The sequence below is a fragment of the Lycorma delicatula genome, chromosome 8, assembly GCF_047948215.1.
Source record: "Lycorma delicatula isolate Av1 chromosome 8, ASM4794821v1, whole genome shotgun sequence".
Classification (NCBI taxonomy): Eukaryota; Metazoa; Arthropoda; class Insecta; order Hemiptera; family Fulgoridae; genus Lycorma; species Lycorma delicatula.
Genome location: NC_134462.1, coordinates 15,755,438 through 15,775,245, shown reverse-complemented (window position 1 = coordinate 15,775,245; position 19,808 = coordinate 15,755,438). Strand labels below are relative to the sequence as shown.

Sequence of the window (19,808 nt, the reverse complement as noted above, 5' to 3'; positions counted from 1 at the left end):
CGAATAAGTAATGTGTACGGTGAAACTGCAATGAGTGACAGCAAAGTGCGACAATGTTGCAGGAACTTTAAAGCAGGACGTACAGATGTTCATGATGCAGGCGGTCAGGGAAGGAAGCGAGTGTCAACCGATGATCTCGTTGAGCGAATGGATGAGGCAATTCGAGAAAATCGCCGGTTCACAATTTCTGTATCGAGTGATTCGTTTCCTGAAATTTCAAGATCAGCTCTCTACACCATTGTGAGTTAGAGTCTTCTGTACCGCAAACTGTGTGCGAGATGGGTTCCTAAGATGCTTGGGAACACAGGCGGCTCCGTTCTATGACGAGGGTATTGGAAAGTTGGTACCACGCTACGACAAATGCCTAATCGGAGTGGCGACTATGTAGAGAAATAGCGTAACTATGTAAGTACTTGTTACAAAAAAAAAATTTGTTATTTTCACTGTGGTTTTAATTTCGTGACCGATCGGACCTTGAAAAAAAAATAACCATCGTATATATTAATACATGTAATTAATTCATTAATTATATGATCTAATATTTAGCTCCTCTTACTCCAGTTAAATTACAACATATCTAGTTTAAATAATTCTATTTGTACGTCAGATTCTTTTACTAAATTATTTCTCTCATTTTTAATGATAATAAGAGTGATGGAGAGGAAGAGATCGGCTTTAGGAAATGGAAAGGAACTAAAGATGCCATTAACCTACTGAGGATGGTTAAAGAGATATATTTAAGAGAGAGGAAGAGAAATAATTTTTTCACAGATTTAAAGAAGGAATTTGAAAAAAAGTCAAATGGGACAAAACGATGGAGATTCTTAAAGAGGAAAAAGTAGAATTAAAAAACCGTACATGAGACATATTGCACTAATAAAAGTAAATAAGAACATGACATTGTGTAGGTCAAGGTCATGTTTTTAGGCAAGGATGTTGTCTTTTATCGACACTGTTCAACAGTTTCGTTGAGGATATAATAAGGTATATATTAGAAGAAAGAAAAAAGGAATAAGTGTAGGAGGAGGAAAAAATAAGATATCATAAATTTTGTTAAATGGTAATTCTGGCCGATGGCAAACAAACACATGCTTCAATGAATGTTAATAGTCCTGGAGGAAAGAAAGAAAGAGGATGGAAAGAAAATAAATTTATAAAGAACTAAAATAATGGAAGTAAACAGCAGAGAGACTGTACTGATAAGGACAGAAGAAGTGAAGAAGTTGCAGCGCAACATCAGGAATTACATGGCAACGACTTTGAATTAAGAGTAGCATTTTGTCGATGGGCGCTGGAAAAAGTACAGGTAAATCCAAGGTGGCTAAGTGAAGTCGATCATCAATGTCCGTGGACTGTCAATGTTTGTTGTGGAATCATAGTCTGTTCATTAATCGGACCCCATTTTTTCAATTGGAATTTGAACGTAGAGAAATACACAGATTTTCTAGAAAATCAATTACCTTTACTGGTTAATGAACTACCCTTGGAGAAGAGAAGAACAATGTGGTTTCATCATGATGGCTTTCATGACCATTTATCACCAGAGTAATTTTGGACCGCGAATACAATGATCGTGGGATTGGTCGAGCTTGTCCAGTTCATTAGCCTGCGTCGTTCCCTCGACATTACTCCAGTAGAATTTTTTTCTGGAGTAACCTTAAAGATAAGGTTTATCTAGAAGTACCAACTACCTCTGAAAACACGAAAGAAAGTATAACAAACAGAATTAGAAGGACACTACTTCGAAAATTTGTTGCTGTAATTTACGCAGAGAAAGTTTTTTTAACTTATTTTAAATAAAGAGCATTAAAAAAAAATAAAGTATCAGTAATTAATTAAATCAAATATTTTCACGGAGTCGACATAACTGATCAAATCGTGCAACACATATAGGCTATGTACCATACTGGTATGTGTACTATTTGATTAAAATAATTCATTAAAACATAAATGGATTTTAGTTAGGTTAATCCTTTAATTGTTTGTTTTTTATTTAAAATCTAATTTTCTTTTATTTAAAATTTGTAACTCGTCAGCTGGGAAAGACATAATGAAACTAAAAACACCAGTTTTAGCTAAGCCTGCAGCATATTTGAAGATGAATAACTAAAAAAAAAATTAAGTTGACCTTGAAATGACCTTATCAAGGGCAACATAGTTTGTGAACGTATTTCCCCCTTGAAATGGAAAAACTTTAATAGGAAACCTTTTTCCTAAAATGTGTAGTTTTTGAGATATAGATGTATCTCAATTTAAATGTACCATCCGGTTTACTCGTACATACATACACATATATAAATTAATTGTGTAATTATATGTACTTTTTTCAGACATTTTCAACATCAATTAACATCTTATTCAGTGACAATATTTTTATTAGTTTATTATACATAAAACTTGACTAGCAAATAAGATAATTACCTTTCCAGAAAAAGCCATGAAAAATGAATGAGAGACATCTACTAACGTTGTACATGTTACTGTTAATATCCAAGGTACAAGAAACTCTTTCTTATCCTGTAAAACAAAAATTCGTAATTAAAAATTTACAAAATTTTATTACTATAAAGTTACTATTAATAGAATTTTTTTTTTGTTAAAATTTTAAAAAATAACTATTTTATCATAAATATTATATTATTGTTAAATATTGTTAAGCGTTTTCGTAATATGTATCACTTCATCAGACAAAGTAGATAATTTTTTTAGTTAATAATTTTTATTTTATAATTCTTTAATTAGTTCCAATAAAAATAAATAGCGACTATTATTAAACAGCCTTACTGATCGCGTTCAGCTAACGTAGCTAGCCGCTGTTAATTAAATATATAAAAAGTGATCAATAGTAAACGTTAAAAAACTGATCAAACTAATGTAGTTTGTTTTAAGTGTTTAAAGAGTTTTTCAGTGATCTATAATACTATAATAATTATTATATAATTAATTTTTTGGTTCAAATGAATGACTAATGAATGAAATTCTATTTGTCGGTATCTATAGAAATAGCTGTTTATTTTTATTTAATTATTTTTTTAAATTTTACTTAATGGAACTACTACCATGGAAATTTGTAATTAATTATTCTGTGCGTAAGAGATTCATTTATCACATAGTAAGAGAAAGTACATTTTATAAACGAGTATTTTTTTAATTAATTATAAATATTTATTTTTCAATGCTTCCACATCAAAGACAGGTAAATGTATTATTAATTTAAATTAATGCAATTTTATATATTTCATAAAACCTTCCATTAATTTAAATGTACTTTTTATTACTATATTTTCTTTTATAAAATAATTTTAACTAAATAAATAGATGCATTTAAGAAAAAACAACACTTTTTATAAAAAATATCGTACATATACAATGTTTATAGTTATTTTGGAGAAAAAATAATATTTCAACAGTTTTCCTATTTTATATTTGTAGAATGGATACAAAAAAATTTGAACCCATATAATAACTTTTCAATTTTTAAACATAGAAACTTGAAATTTAGTAAATGCTCTAGAAACGATTTATTTAATTTAACGGCATGAGATCACCAGCTCCAAACCCAGACACTAAATTTATAAAAAGTAGATGTTTGATAAATCATTTTAAAGTGTATTGAAAACCAAACATTCTGAAGTAAAAAAACCTCAGAATACTCCAAGCCTAATGAAACTTCGGGTATCTAATATTTTTCACTGCTAGTTTCAAAAGCTAGTTTATCTCAAAGTAGTGGTCACATATCGAAAAATAGATCGTTTTGAAATAGAAGCTTTCGTTAACTTTTTTTTTTGTGTTTCACTGTTGGGCAGCGAAACACAACCAAAAAAATGGGTTAATATAAGTAACTTTTGAAAATATCTGTTAAAAAATATAACCGGTTTTTACATTAGGGTTATTTATTTATACAGTAACAGGCTTATACTTGCTTACAGTTTTTGATGAATGACAATGAATTTTTGTATGTAAAAAATTGCCCTGCTTGACAGGGATTCGAATCCGGAACATTCGGATATCCTCTGGTTATCGTAGACCAATGTTTTTTAATAATTTTTTTTTCAGTCTTCTCTGAAATATTTTTTTAAACTTCTATTACCTTCTATTTTAAACTTTTAAGTTGCTTTCATGGGCTACATGAAACATGTATTGTATGGAAATATTAGATCGTTTTGAGTAGAGTATCTTTAATAGTAATAAGTATAAACTTATTTAAGGATTGTCATACTTTGTTAGTTTATATATATATATATATATATATATATATATATATATATATATATATATATATATATATGTAAAACTTTTTTAACTTCTTTTTAAAGAATTGTTCAAATGAAGATGGTTAGTTTTTCACATTATAAAGAAAAGTATATATATATAGAAAAAGTATAATATATAGAAAAGTAATATTCAACTTTTTTTTTAAATAATTAGAAAATTTTTATTTCTACAAAATCATTTCGGTTAAATAATAAATAGTTCATGCTTCACACTTCTACGTACTGATTAGAAGAATTGATCATAAACAGAAGAATAATTAACATCATTTTTCATCAATCCTTTTCTTACTTTTTTCAGGACGAACGTTCCTTGGACTTATATCCCTTGTAACTGTCTATGTTGTTTCTTACGAATAATGTTTTTGAAAAACTTCCGATTTTCAATAAAAACTAAAAAAATAAATCGGATTTAAAGATAAAATTCAACTTTTCGAAGTCGAATTTAATGTTGACTACAAAAAGTTTATTTTTAAAAATATTTCAAAGTATTATATTTTTTTTTTTTTTTTTACTTTTTAAGGAAACTTTTTAAAGTCTATTATATAAATTTATTAAATTTTGATTTCCGACTTGATAACTATTAAAAAAAGCTTTTCTTTAAGTTTAGAGAAAATGGTGTACTGCTATTTTCCGATTTTGATTATTCAAAATTAATATTTTTATTAGATATAATAAATAAGATAAATCGTTTATCATTAAATTCGTACATATAAGTGCAGCCGTTCTGAAATTGCAGAAACATAAACAAGTAGACTAAATAAGATTTATTTTAGTTGATACTCTGTGTGACGTAGTCGAATGATGAATCACTTTGAAAATGTCAGAGAGTAATTTTCATTTCAATCCTATTACACTTTACCGAGATTGTAAAAACAGAGAGAAAATATGGCTATACGTCAAAATGTAACTGTTGGCTTTTTTTTTATTGTTTTTGAGGTTTCTTGACCCCAAAAACAAAAACATTATTTATTTCTTTGTATATGGATATCTTTATGTAGCTACTTTAAGGCATAATAACTCTGGAACCACTTAGGTTAAATTAATGAATATTAAAATAATTTATTCGGATAAATATTAAACATTATTATTTATTTATTTGTATATGGATATCTTTATGTAGCTACTTTAAGGCATAATAACTCTGGAACCACTTAGGTTAATCGGATAAATATTAAAATAATTTATTCGGATAAATATTAAAAATTTAAGATCCGATCAGAAAATGATGGCGTGGATAATTATATCACGATGTAAATTTTATTTTTGAACAATTAATAAATAATATTTTATTAATCAAAGCAATAATTTAAATAATTAACGGTGGAAAATATTACTTCGGGAAAATTTAACAGGTCACTACAAAATATTATTTTAAATCATTTCCTGTTCCAATCGTAAAAGATAAAAGCCTTCTGTCAGTTTTTTTTAAAAGTAATTTTCCTCAAGAAAATATATTTTTACATTGATTATTTGGAGCTGTCTTTTTTATTTTAAATACCCCAAATTGCGTTGAATACGTTATATTAAATAAAATACGTTATATTAAATAAATTTGATATAATATAAAACAATACAATGAGAGATAAAATAGAATATTCAGTAACCATTAATGATCCGCTATTGTCGTAAATTTGATAAGGTAACAAAATTTCAATAATCTAAATTTATTAAAATGAATATAATGACAATTCTAACCAAATTTATGACCTTAACCTTATCTTTTTCCTGTTTAGCCTCCGGTAATTACCGTTTTCAATTCAGAGAATGAATGAGGACGATGATATGTGTAAATGAGTGTAGTCTTGTACAGTTTCAGTTCGAGATGTGTAAACTCAAATGTGTAATTGACCACCAAAGAACACCTGTATCCACGATCTAGTATTCAAATCTGTATAAAAATAACTGACTTTACATTACGCTTAAACTCTCGACTTCCAAATCAGCTGATTTGGGAAGTCGCGTTCAACATTAAACCAACCCGGTGGGTTTATATGGATTATCCTACCTTAGGCTTTTATAACTGTTATATATATTTCCTCCATTATCATACTCTACTGTTCTGAATGTTATAAAGTAAGTTCTGAACTGCAGTCTGTAATTATGGTATGAATTAAAAATAATTATATTTATTTTCCCGACAAATGTAGCTAGAATAACTATATTGAACGGCAAAATATCATCCAGAATTCCCGGATTCGAATTCCGGTCAGGCATGGCATTTTCACAAGCTACATGAATTGTCAATGATGACCCTATCGATAATAGCGTATCGGGTTTTTTGCAAATTTTATACGTGTGTGTGTGTCGTACTGCTTTTGGCTTTAAAGAAATGATTTTCTTCAAATTTGATTCAAACATTTCAATATATAAGGCGGCACTGATCTTGCTAATTTTTTTCAGAACTCCTTAAGGTAATGAGGAGATATCGGGAAAAAACCAATTTCGATTTTCTTCAGATGCATTTTTGAGGAAACTTTACCGAAGGAAATTTATTAAATTTTTAATAAACTTATTTAATGCCTACAATGCATACATGAATATCCAAAAACGTTTTCAAAAAATCAACCTCCCACCCCGCGTTCGTTTTGTTCATTTATATATATATATATATATAGTTAGAGAGAGAGTGAGAGAGAGTATCTAAAATGCAGAAAAGATTTTGAAAATGCTTTTGCAGTTAATTCCATTATCAGTAAGTCAATTATTATTGCAATACAAATAGGAAACTTACATGTACATCATTTGTACATAGTCCCTTTGCATTTCAACGCCCTTGGTCCATCGTTGCACAAGCTTCCTGAGGCCCTCATAAAAGAAGGTTTTCAATTGAGCTGCGAGCCAGGAATGCACCGCTTCGTTCACTGTTTTGTCCGAGGTAAATCGACGGCCCCTGAATCCCTTAATGCCTCTTTGAGTGGACCAAATAAGTGGTAGTCAGAAGGGGCAAGATCAGGACTACACGGAAGATGAGCCAGTACTTCAAAGTTGAATTTCTGGAGAGTTTCAGCAGTGTGGGCAGCAGTATGTGAACATTTTGCAACACACCTTTCGACAGCAGTCCTCGGCGTTTGCTTCGAATTGCAGGCTTCAGATTGGCAGTAACCATCTCACTGTATATCCTCATAATGTTCCAGTACTTGTCCTTGTGAGTCCCAAAAAATGTTTATATAATATTCATGCCCCTCGCAAAAAAGTTACTTTATATATATATATATATATATATCTAGCTTCAGCCAAGGATTAGTGGGAGTTTTTTGCATCTACATTTTCTAAATGAATTGGCCTTCAAATCGCTATAAAAATATTTTGCCCATCCCATTTCTATGGTTTGCGATAACTAAAAATATGTTTAATATTTATTTTATATTGAAATCATACAAGTCACTCCTGTGGCATTTAAAATTTAGAAATCTTAATTTCTATTAAAAAGATTAAACAAAAATTTACTAAGCATTTGGCACCGTTGGTGCCAAGATTTTTATAGAACCATTTACCAACAATTTAAAAAGTGTTAACAATTTAAAAGTGTTATGTAGTAACAGCTCCGAAAGTAATAGGAGTTACACGTTTTAAATTGTTAGCAAGTGGAAATTTAATTTATACAATTAAACAAAAATGTTCACCCACTTCCTAGTTGATCGGTGTAAGCGGCAAAGTTATACATTTCGTTGCCGGCTTTTTTAAGAAAGTTACTGTACTGTACTTGCTAACCGTATAATGACAAGTGTTTACTTAAGTTTTCAATAAAATATTTCACGCAAAGCTACACCAATTTATAACATGCTTTTTACAGGCTTAAATTCAGTAGAAAAAAAGCTAAAAAGTATAAGATTTAAAACGCACCGGACGAAGATTTATTTCCTTGGCTATTAAATGATGAACCTGAGAAGGGCGGAGTCGGTTTCGTCATCACTTATATGAAACAAACCACCCCATTTTCTTTCGAATCATATAACCTTGTCGCTATACCCATCTATCTGTGTAATCACATACCCACATATTCTTACGACCACCTTATCACCACGATCACTTAAGTTAACTCTTTCCATTTACTCAAAAAATAAAGCCGACCAACTTTTTATGACGTCACAAAAATGTATTACTTAGAAAATGAAAAAAATGAGATAGCCGTATATAACGGACAATTTCTTTTTTACCTCTCCTGTTTTATATAAAAGACCTAATACTAAATTTATTAATTATTTTTAAAATTTAATCCTTATTTTCAATCCTTATCCTTCATATATATTTCCATATCCTTCATAAATTAAAAAATAATCTTAATTTACTAATTAGCACACAATGACACTTTTATCAAATATTTTTATTTTACAATTCAATAGACAATTAGAAAAAAAGAAAAAAATAATATTTTGTTTTTGTCATTTTAGACTAGGTTGCATGACTTTGCTTGATGCAAAAGCTCCACAATTCTTTATAATAAATATTTTGTATAAACTTAATTACATTGCGTATCATGCTCTTCATAATTGAAAATTATCATTTTATTGAAAGAGAAAGTGCATTTTAAAATAATTGTCCAAAAATGGGAATTTTTGGAACCCTTACCATTTTAAATTAATTTCAACGTAAAAGTCATCATGGTATTTAATTTTTAAACACAGATAAATCCTTAAATATTTCTACAGGCGACACCCTAGTTAAACTTAATTTGTTATTTTTATTTTTTATTTTGTAATGTGTCAAGTACATATTCCCAATCTGTATTAAGGCAAGGCATTATACCGCACTAATTAGTCTAAATTTAAAAAAATCTAAAATTAAAATAAATCAAAGTTATTGCTACTTTTTTTGTTATAAATAATGAAAATACCAACAATACCAACTTACCAACAATAAGTGTTAAATTTTCAAGCGCTTTCAGACTTTCGTCCTTCATCAGGGTAAAAGTGTTTAGATGTTTTATATCATAACAATTGTCATTGTATAAAAACTTCAGTACTGAAAGTATATAACAGTTTAAGTAATAACAAAATGTCAGTAAAGGAATTGTTACGATGAGATGATGTGACTTCATGAATGAAATTCATACAGCCGCTGAGGGAAAGCCCGGTCGGACTTCAATGGACGCGAGCCGCAACTCCCCGATCGCCGGAGACCAGCTTCCAAACCCAACAGCTCTTCTCAGAGCTAACGCAAAAAACGCCATAAGGTTATGGATTACGAAACGTCGAAGCCATTCGACGACAATCGATCTTAGGGCTACCCTAAGGTTAGCCATTAAAACGAGCGGCCGAAGTCAATCGACGATAAAAGCGGCCCTTTTCAGGGCCAACATAATGTTATCACATACCGTCGCATTCGGCGACAATATATTCCTTTTTCCTACAAAAGTAAAATTTTTCATTTTACTAATAACACTTATAACTAACTTTAGTAAAATTTATTTTTTTCCTAATATTTTTTTGTTAAAAAATAGGCAAGTAAAATACAAATTCATTTTACTATTGAAAGATTTATGTTTATCTTTGTTTATGTTTATGTAGAGTATAATAAACGTATGTTTCGGAAAAGCGGATAGGTTATTGCTTAAGTAATTTTTAATTAATGTCAAGTTAACTTTGTTCCTTTACATACTGAATGTTAAAATAAATATTAAATTAAATATCTTAAAACCAAAATAATGTTAAAAACGACGTCATTGGCAATAACAGTTGAACAACGTTCTATTTCACCGTTGAATAATTGATGCCGCAAAATAAATTTTGAAATCTGTTTATTGTCTGAATATTTCCTTTTGAAATTACGCTGAACTAAATTTTCTATAAAAAGTAATATTTTGTGTATATTTTGTGTTACAGAACCTAGGACCGTACCCTCGAACTTCTCTCCGTAATAGCTCAATGTGCCGCCAGTGTAATTTACTTAATCTAAGATATGTTTTTCATGGCAAAACGTATTTTGCCATAAAAAACAATTTTTCGAAAACTCCACTTGTATGCAAAAACCCAATTACGGCACCTATTATGTTTGCGTTTTTGGCTTTGTAAACTCGATTTAAATGAATGATATTTTTAATACGTGTCGGGTTGCCTAGCAAAAATTAGTACTTCAATTTTATGGAAAAACACGACGAGCGTAAATAATTACAATTGTAATTACCTGTTACCTGTTTACACCTGGTAACTTTGAGGTTGCGGCTGACAGAGCTGGCAACCCCATTTTTTACATTCTTACATTATTTTCTTTCAAATGACGTGTAATTCACTTAAAAAACAAAATAATTGCAATTCGTTAAAAAAAATTAAAATTATTTAATTAAACGTAATTGCGGCTAATTTTTGCTAGGCAACCCGGCAGTAATATTTATTAATTTAAATCTAAAAAAAAAAAAATTCAGATATATGCATCTACCCTGATGAGACAGACCCGATTCATTTCCCTACAATTCATGCCGCGGTGATCTTAACAAAGGCCCAATACGCTACAAAATTACAGATCATATGTTCCGATAAATTGTAATCTTCAAACCGAGTACTTATTTACACGACATATTTTTCTCTTGCTTTTATAAATCATTTAACTCCAATAACAAGAATGATGTGTTTTCTCCGTTGAAGTCATAATTATCACAAATTGTATACATTTTTTTTTGTGCAAGGAAAATACTATGATGAGAGGGAAAAATGTAATAATTTTTACTATCATCGCTTAACACACTAAATTAAATTTACATAATATCTCACAAGAAAAGCAATTATTTTTCGAACTTGCTAACACGCACAAGACTGAACACGAATAGGCCCCTCACCGCTTGACTTCTTTATCGCTTGCCAAGGAATCAAATATACTTTCCGATATTGATGTATACGATCATTTATTAAAATAGTTTTTTAAAAAATAGTTTATAATTATCATCGAACTACATAATCGGTTATAAATCACAGTTGGTTAATGATATATATATCAAAGTTTACTGTTATAATTCCATTAAACGATAATAAATGTTGTTTACTATTATTATTTTTTGTTTTACTATTAAGAATACTATGCAAAACAAAGTAATAAATATGAATCGATTTTAATTACATTTTCTTACTTAGGCCGAAGATAGTAAACTATTACAAATAAAACAAAGACATACCCTTATGTAGTACTCAACTCACTCTTCAAAGAATATTACTCGGTAAATTGAAAATTTTATTTCAGTTATTACATTTCAGTTTTATTTCAACTATTACAGTTTGTAATAGTTAATAAATAGTAATAAGCTGTTACTATTAGCTATAAGCTAGATAAGAAGCTGTAATTAAGGAAAGTTCAACCTATATAAGTTGAGTGTGAAGAAAATTGATTGTATTATTAGGTTATTCTCTTGGTCTAAAACCTTATTTTGAAAATAATTGGTGAATTAGTGGTAACAGGGCGAAGATTTAAAGCCACGCCCCTTTACACCACGCCTACTCCATCGTTCCTGGTTATTTCCCTCCCATGATGCCAACAAAATATATTATACATTAAGACTGTAAGTCTGTTTTTTCTTTATATAATTTTATTCAAAGATTTGTTACAGCTATACTAATAAATGATATTTCTGAAAAGTAATGTTTTATGAAAGAGAGATTCTTTTTTTAACTGATGTGCATCAAGAGAAATGAGTATTTTACTACATAATATTACAGTTTTTAAGTTATTACAGTTTTAAATCAGTTTTACAGTTTTAAATCAGTGTGTGATTTTCACGTGGCTAATCCTGTCACACAGGTTGTAGTGGGCTAGATGTTCAATTTAATCTGAAAAGTTCTCTCAAGCAATTCATTTTTATAGAAATATTATCGAATACACATGCCGAAGAGCCAATAAACAATTTTATATATAAACCCTCTTGTATACGATTCGTATTACATTTATACATATCATGTGCGGGTGTTTGGTAATGCATCTGCTAACTTAAACATTATTCATCCATCTGATAAATTTATAACAGCAGTTACTGAATGTTTTTATTTAAATATTATTTATTTTTTGTAATGTAATAAAATAAGAGCTCTGTAAGAAAACAAACCTGAGAAGTACTTATTTCAATTTTTTTAAATGTACACAGTTTTAAATTATAAAATATTAATAATGAAAATCTGAATTAACAAGGTAAAAAATATACTTCTTAGTTTAACATTAAATTGTTATTAGGTTTTTTTATTAGAAAATACTAATAAAAGTATAAAAATTAAGAATAAAGAAAATTAGAATTTATAAACATTTAAATATAATTTTTTAATTAAAGAGTAAAACATGTACCTAAAAAAATAAACATATTTTCAGTATTTTCGGTTATTTGTTTAGATATGGGTTGCAGAAAGGGGAAGTCAGACTCCGTGAATTTCATTCTAATACTTTAACTTCGAAAACAAAGGAGGTGATGTCTGATTCGAACCGATGTGTACCCTTGTAAATATCAAATATTTCATTAAAATTTTATTTGGCTATAACTCTGAAAACCAATAAAAAAAAAATTACTTATGGTATTTCGTTGAAAAGCTGTTAATGAGGGCTTAGTTTATCTACTATTAAAACAGTCATATATAATGTTAATAACGTATGAGAACCCTTAAAGAATTCTTTAAAAGTTAAACGTAGAAAAATTAAATTTAGCAAATGCTCCTGCATTGAAACGATTTAATTTTTGATATGAGACCATCACACTCCAAGTATCCATTAACGGTAATTAAAAAATGTTAAATGAATAGTACAGAGTTAGCACATCAATTTAAAAGGCAATGTAAACAAAATATTTCACGTACGAACTTCGAGTTACGACAATTCTAACAAAAATGAAGCTAATTCGTTTTTTCAGCTTTATTTCAAAAGTGAAAAATAAATATTATAATAAATTCCTTTTTCCATTTTCAGTTTTTTATTATTACTTATTTACAGTATAGTCTAAAATTAATTTTCTACATTGTAATTAATATTTCTAAAAATGACAAATCTATCATATTTTAACAGTTTTTGAATGAGAATTGATATGAAAATTTTATAGTATGTGAAAAATGTACACCTGATCAGAGGCGTAATCTGTTATCATTCTGATTAAACTAATTATTTTAAAGTAAAGATTTGTAAAATACGCACGCACCTAACACTTGCCGATATACATTTAAGTAATTATAAAGAAATAGAAACCATAAAATAATTATAGTAAAAATTAATCTTTTTACTTCCTTGTACTAAGTAAAGGAAATATTGTGATCACGAAAAATTACGGTTTCAGATTTTAACGGAAATAAAAATTTTGACCATCCCTGAATCCATTTTGAGAAGTTTCATTGTGACGTACTTGCATAACTCAAAGACGATTAGCCGTAGGATGATTAAATTTTGGATTTAGGACTGTTGTAACATCTAGTTGCATCTAGTTGTGCACCTCCCTTTTCGATTGCAATTAACTGAGCCAAAAGTGTCCAAAAACTGAACTGTAGTACTAAGCCCTCATAGGGAGCTTTTCAACGATATGTGGTACCGATTTTCATTGGTTCCAGAGTTATAGCTAAATAACATTTTAATTAATGAAATATTTGGATTTTACAAGGAGAATGCAGATCGGTTCGAATCTGAATTCAACGCTTTATAAGCTAGCGCGATCGGCGATCCCCTACCGCTATGTCAGACTGATGCGGTCATATCTGCTAGACCGACATTTTGTCGTGCGCGTAGGGGAAACGATTTCCTCCACCAGAGAAATAGCCGCTGGGGTTCCCCAAGGAGCAGTACTTTCCCCGTTCTTGTACACTTTGTACGTGAACGATATGCCGCTGTCGGAAGGGGTCAAAACGGCCCTTTACGCAGACGACACGGCATATTTCTACGAATCCGCAAATGTGGATTACGCGGTCCGGAGGCTCCAAAGGCAGCTGGACTTAGTGGAACCGTGGCTCGACATGTGGAGAATCAGGGTCAACGGTGAAAAATCGGTGGCCGTGATGTTCACATGCAAGACACGAAAACCGACCAGAGAGCTGGAAATCTCAGGGGAGAAAATCCCTTTTGAGAAAACAGTTAAGTACCTGGGGGTGGTGTTGGACAGGCGGCTTACCTTCGGCGAACATGTAAATTATGCGACCCGGAGGGCTAAGGCCAACAGAGCCTCGCTATACCCAGTGCTGAACAGTGCCAGCCCGTACCCACTGGCAACTAAGCTCCTCATTTTTCGGCTGTACGTACTGCCGATTCTAACATATGCTTACCCGGCATGGGGGGCAGTGTTGAGCTCCTCGCTTCAAAAGAAGATCGAGGCCGTCCAAAACATCGCGTTGCGGACGATCTTTGGAGCTCCGTGGTTCGTCAGGAACGCCACTCTCCGATCTGATGCGAGATTTCAATCCGTGTCCGAGGTGGGGGTGGCGCAGGCGCGCAGACTGTTCGGGAGAGCGGCTGTGTCCGAACACAGTCATCTTCGGGACATCTGCCGAGAGGACCCAACTCCGACAGTTGTAAGGAAGCGGCCTCACGCCGTACTGGACGAACCACCGTGATGGTGCGGTGCGGTAGCCGAAAATCGACAAACCAGGCTTAGCGACCTCCATATCGCATGAGCCATAAACGGAATAGTGCGTCAGACGCGTTTCCGGGGTCGCGAGTGAAAATTTTTCGCGAGTTATATAGTTTGAAGACGTCAAACACGGTAAGTCGCGCATAAAACAAAAACGCGGTCTAAATTTTAAAAAAAAACTTACAGTAAGACAAAATATCCCAGCAATTGCGACTCCTCCGGAAAAGGGGACGCATTGCTCCCTCCTTATAGCTAGTGCCCCGTTGTGGCGTATTCCTGCTAGCCTATTAAAGAGTTAGCACCGAAAGGACTTCAGTGGAATTACGTCGAAGGAATCACCGAAGGGGAATTACGTCGGGAGGACAGGCTTTATAAGCCTAGCCTTCCGCGGTCGGCCCATGAAATGGGTTCGATAACGCTGGTTTAACAACGGATTGGAATGCAATTAAATCCGTCTTAAATTCACTAAAATAATAATAGACAAAACTTGAAAAATTAGATCCGAGATTAAAAAATAACCCTTTTAAAAACAAGCCCGATTAGAATGATCCAGCAGCAAGGGACTCTGTCCAGGTTCTGCGATAAAGTAGGGAGTAATAGACTCCTGCCAACTTTGCATTCCATTCCATTCCATATGTAATTTAATAGGCTTACAAGGAAGTTATGTGGTGTTCATATCAGATTTTATAATATAATTTTGTAAATTAAATAAATGGATAAAGGAACCAGAATAATATTAACAATAACTTGGACTTGTTTAATATCACAGGAGTTTTTAATTTACGTAGAAACATGAAGACCGCCACCTCAAACGACCATCTCTACTGAATTTAAATAGTCAGTATTCTTTGTAAATTGCATTGTGATGTATATTATTACGAATGGTTAAAAAATTATCTAGAATAACCACCTGGTGTGTTACACGCAACTTTTTAAGTACAATTGGTTGGAATATATATTGTTTTATCTTACAACCAAACAATTTGCACGTTGGTTTTGTCAACAAATGCAGCTAAATTATACATTATAATGTTATTGAAGGGCATCATATTTATCGTTAAATAAAGAAAGTACATATGAGCAAAAGTTAAACAAACAATATAAATACTCGCGTGTGAGTAATATGTGCTCTGTGAGCTGTAATGGAAGCAACGTTTCTAGAAGGTAACTCAAACACTCCTGCTCTTTCCGGTAAGGAGTTTTATGGTGGGCTAACTCTCCGGCTATGTAAAGAATTTGTTACAAACTAGAAAAAAACGGAAGGCCAGGGGCACGTCGGCCTGTATCGTTTAGGAGTAAGTAAGCATTATGATTCCTAATAACTTTTTATTTTAATTATTCTTTCCGAAAATCTGTCGAAAATCTGTATTGTATATCTACCGCGAATACAATATTAAATATTATTATATACTCTGTAAATGATAAATAGCTTTCTTCTTGAAAGAATAGAGAACTCGTTTGATGTTTAAAAAAAACACGATGGATGCATTGTGCACCTATCGCGAATACAATATTTACTCTGTAAATGATAAATAGCTTTCTTCTTGAAAGAATGGAGTACTCGTTTGATATCTCCAAAAAGAAAAACAACGATGGATGTATTGTACATCTATCGCCAATACAATATTAAATATTATTATTTACTCTGTAAATGATAAATAGTTTTCTTCTTGCAAGAATGGAGCACTTGTTTGATATTTCAAAAAAATAAAAAGCAACTCTATCAATAAAATTGTTAAAAAGTCTATTAGCTCTGTTTTTCGTTATGATTTTTCAGGAAAATACTTCTTATCAGTAGTAAAAATCTTTCAATTTTTATTAAGCTGATTGAAGTTTCCTTTGATGAAAACTCATTTTAACTGAAATCGGGTAGGTCTGTTACTTTCTGAACTTAAGACGCAGAAAAATGATCAAAACGACAATTTTCAAATATTCCTTTAAATATTTAAATTTATTAGCAACTAAGGTTTTTCTCAAGTTATGCTGTTTGATTTGCGAATAAGGAAAAAGAGGTTTATATTATATTTGATACACTAATTATATTAGATGTCAGAAATATCAAGATATTAGAGAATAATGTATCTGAAGATACTACTGAAATGTTTTTAATCTAAGAGAGGCTTAAATAACAATTTAAGGCACTTTTACAGCAAATCCGCTTTCAAACGTCACATTAAGCTGATATTTTTAAAAGGACAGAGAAATGTGTGAACGGATGAGAAACTGTCTAGCAAATTTAAATTTTACATTTAATGATTATTTTGAAGTTAATAATAATAAGAAGAAGAAGAAAATTGCGTTTAGTTTTTATTTTTATTCGCCAATAATCTATCCAATTTCATTTGATAAATTAAATTATTTAAAAAAGAAATAATAATTATTAATCGTCGAATAATTAACCATTTCTCATTATCTTCGCCTAATTTATATTTTCTAAATGAATAGTTTTCCATTTATCAGAAAATATTTGATGTAATAGTTATTTCAATCACCTGCAACATGGATTACATTGTGAACTGCTGTTATCAAAGCGATGTGCCAGCTGATCATATTCTTACAGATATTTCATTACAGTTAGAAAACTTAATTAGTTCACAAGGAAGTAATCTTGTGTTTTACACTGTTCTCGTTACATCAAATGTAATATTTTTCCGCTTTTTAAATTACCAAATAGTTATTTCTTGAAAAGTAGCCGATAACTGGAAAATCATTTGCCCAACAAGCTTCAAATATGGCAAGAAATTTGCATTGAAGTATATTAAAAAGTGACACTTTTAAATTTTTTTGTTATTCAGTTTTATAAAGACTATTTCATTTATGAAAGTTGCACTCATTAATAGAAAAAAAATGACAGGTAAGAATCGGATTTTTACTCTGAAGCGAGTTATTAAACTTCAAGTTCATCGGTAAAATTAGACACGTTAATTATAAATATGAAAGAATATAAAATAAGTTTTAGGATCTTCTTTAAATGAATTATTTTATATTAAAATTTAACGTAGGCCAAGTTTAGTAATACTAAGTGAAAAATCTTTATTAAAATCTGGATAATCGTTACTGCAATACTTTTATCTTTTCGGCTATCCTTCTATTGATGCTGTAGTAGAATAATTATAAAAGAAAAGTATAGAGATCGGGTAAAAAAAAAACGTTATAGAATTTTCCGGAAGATGTGTACATGTATTGGCCTACATTTTGAATAATATCTCTGATTGGGCTCAACATAAACTCTTCGTAAAGGCTTAAAAATTTCTATATATTGGGAAATTATATTGCATTTAATTTCGGGTACAATAAGAAAATATGATGTGAACACCATGACTTTCTTACACGCTTATTAAATTACATATAAACATTTTTTTTTAATAAAATGAGCAGAAAATCTTATTTCGTTAATCACTTCGTTAATAAATCAATATATTTAAATTAAAAAAAAGATGATGAAGCTGATTCGAACCGATGTGCCTTCCCCTTGTAATACCCAGATATTTCATTAATTAAAATTTTATTTGGCTTTTTTTTTTGTCTTCAGTCATTTGACTGGTTTGATGCAGCTCTCCAAGATTCCCTATCTAGTGCTAGTCGTTTCATTTCAGTATACCCTCTACATCCTACATCCCTAACAATTTGTTCTACATATTCCAAACGTGGCCTGCCTACACAATTTTTTCCTTCTACCTGTCCCTCCAATATTAAAGCGACTATTCCAGGATGCCTTAATATGTGGCCTATAAGTCTGTCTCTTCTTTTAAATATATTTTTCCAAATGCTTCTTTCTTCATTTATTTGCCGCAACACCGCTTCATTTGTCACTTTATCTACCCGTCTAATTTTTAACAATCTCTTATAGCACCGCATTTCAAAAGCTTCTAATCTTTTCTTCTCAGATACTCCGATCGTCCAAGTTTCACTTACATATAAAGCGACACTCCAAACATACACTTTCAAAAATCTTTTCCTGACATTTAAATTAATTTTTCATGTAAACAAATTATATTTCTTACTGAAGGCTCGTTTCGCTTGTGCTATTCGGCATTTTATATCGCTCCTGCTTCGTCCATCTTTACTAATTCTACTTCCCAAATAACAAAATTCTTCTACCTCCGTAATCTTTTCTCCTCCTATTTTCACATTCAGTGGTCCATCTTTGTTATTTTTACTACGTTTCATTACTTTTGTTTTGTTCTTGTTTATTTTTATGCGATAGTTCTTGCGTAGGACTTCATCTATGCCGTTCGTTGTTTCTTCTAAATCCTTTTTACTCTCGGCTAGAATTACTATATCATCAGCAAATCGTAGCATCTTTATCTTTTCACCTTGTACTGTGACTCCGAATCTAAATTGTTCTTTAACATTATTATGCAGTTAAGAAAAAGTACAAAATTCAAATCTTCTGGATTCTGGGCTTTTTTGGACACTTTTGGTTTAGTCGATTGCAATGAAACGGAAAGGTGCACAACTAGATGTTACAACGGTCCTAAATCAAAAATTTCGACATCCTACCGCTAATCGTTTTTTAATTATGCAGGATACGTATAGACATCTCGCCGAAACTAGTCACAATGAATTCAGGGATGGTGAAAATGGATATTTCCATTGAAATCTGGAAACCGAAATTTTTCGCGATCACAATACTTCCTTTACTTCGTACAAGGAAGTAAAAACAAGGAGAGATATTACTTTCACTTTGAATTTCTGATTTCAAAATAGTATACTTCTCGTATAATAGTCGTAAAAAATTTAGATTTAACACCAACTTAGTAAATAATAATTTGCAGTGGGGGATATTCAACATTACTTTTAAACAGTTTGTACACTTTACATGTAGAAAGTCTGTAGAAAAGCAAACTTGAAATTTAGCACAAATATTATTTGGTTTTATATAACCCCCAAATTTTTTTGTTGTAAAATGCAATTTTTTACCCCAATTTATTGAAGTAAATAATTGCTCCAATAAATAAAATTTTAACCCGCAAAAAATAAGGAGACTGAAAGAGAACCGTACTTAAAATATCAGTTTTTCT

General features: G+C 30.8%; 1 protein-coding gene across 1 annotated transcript in view; it reads right to left on the bottom strand.

Annotated features, from left to right (window-relative positions):
* LOC142328921 (uncharacterized) overlaps positions 1 to 19,808 on the bottom strand; it is a 407,317-nt gene that overhangs the window by 92,938 nt on the left and 294,571 nt on the right. The window contains exon 5 of the mRNA XM_075373089.1: positions 2,422 to 2,517. Coding sequence (XP_075229204.1) covers positions 2,422 to 2,517 — 96 coding nt within the window. The remainder of the gene's footprint in view (positions 1 to 2,421; positions 2,518 to 19,808) is intronic.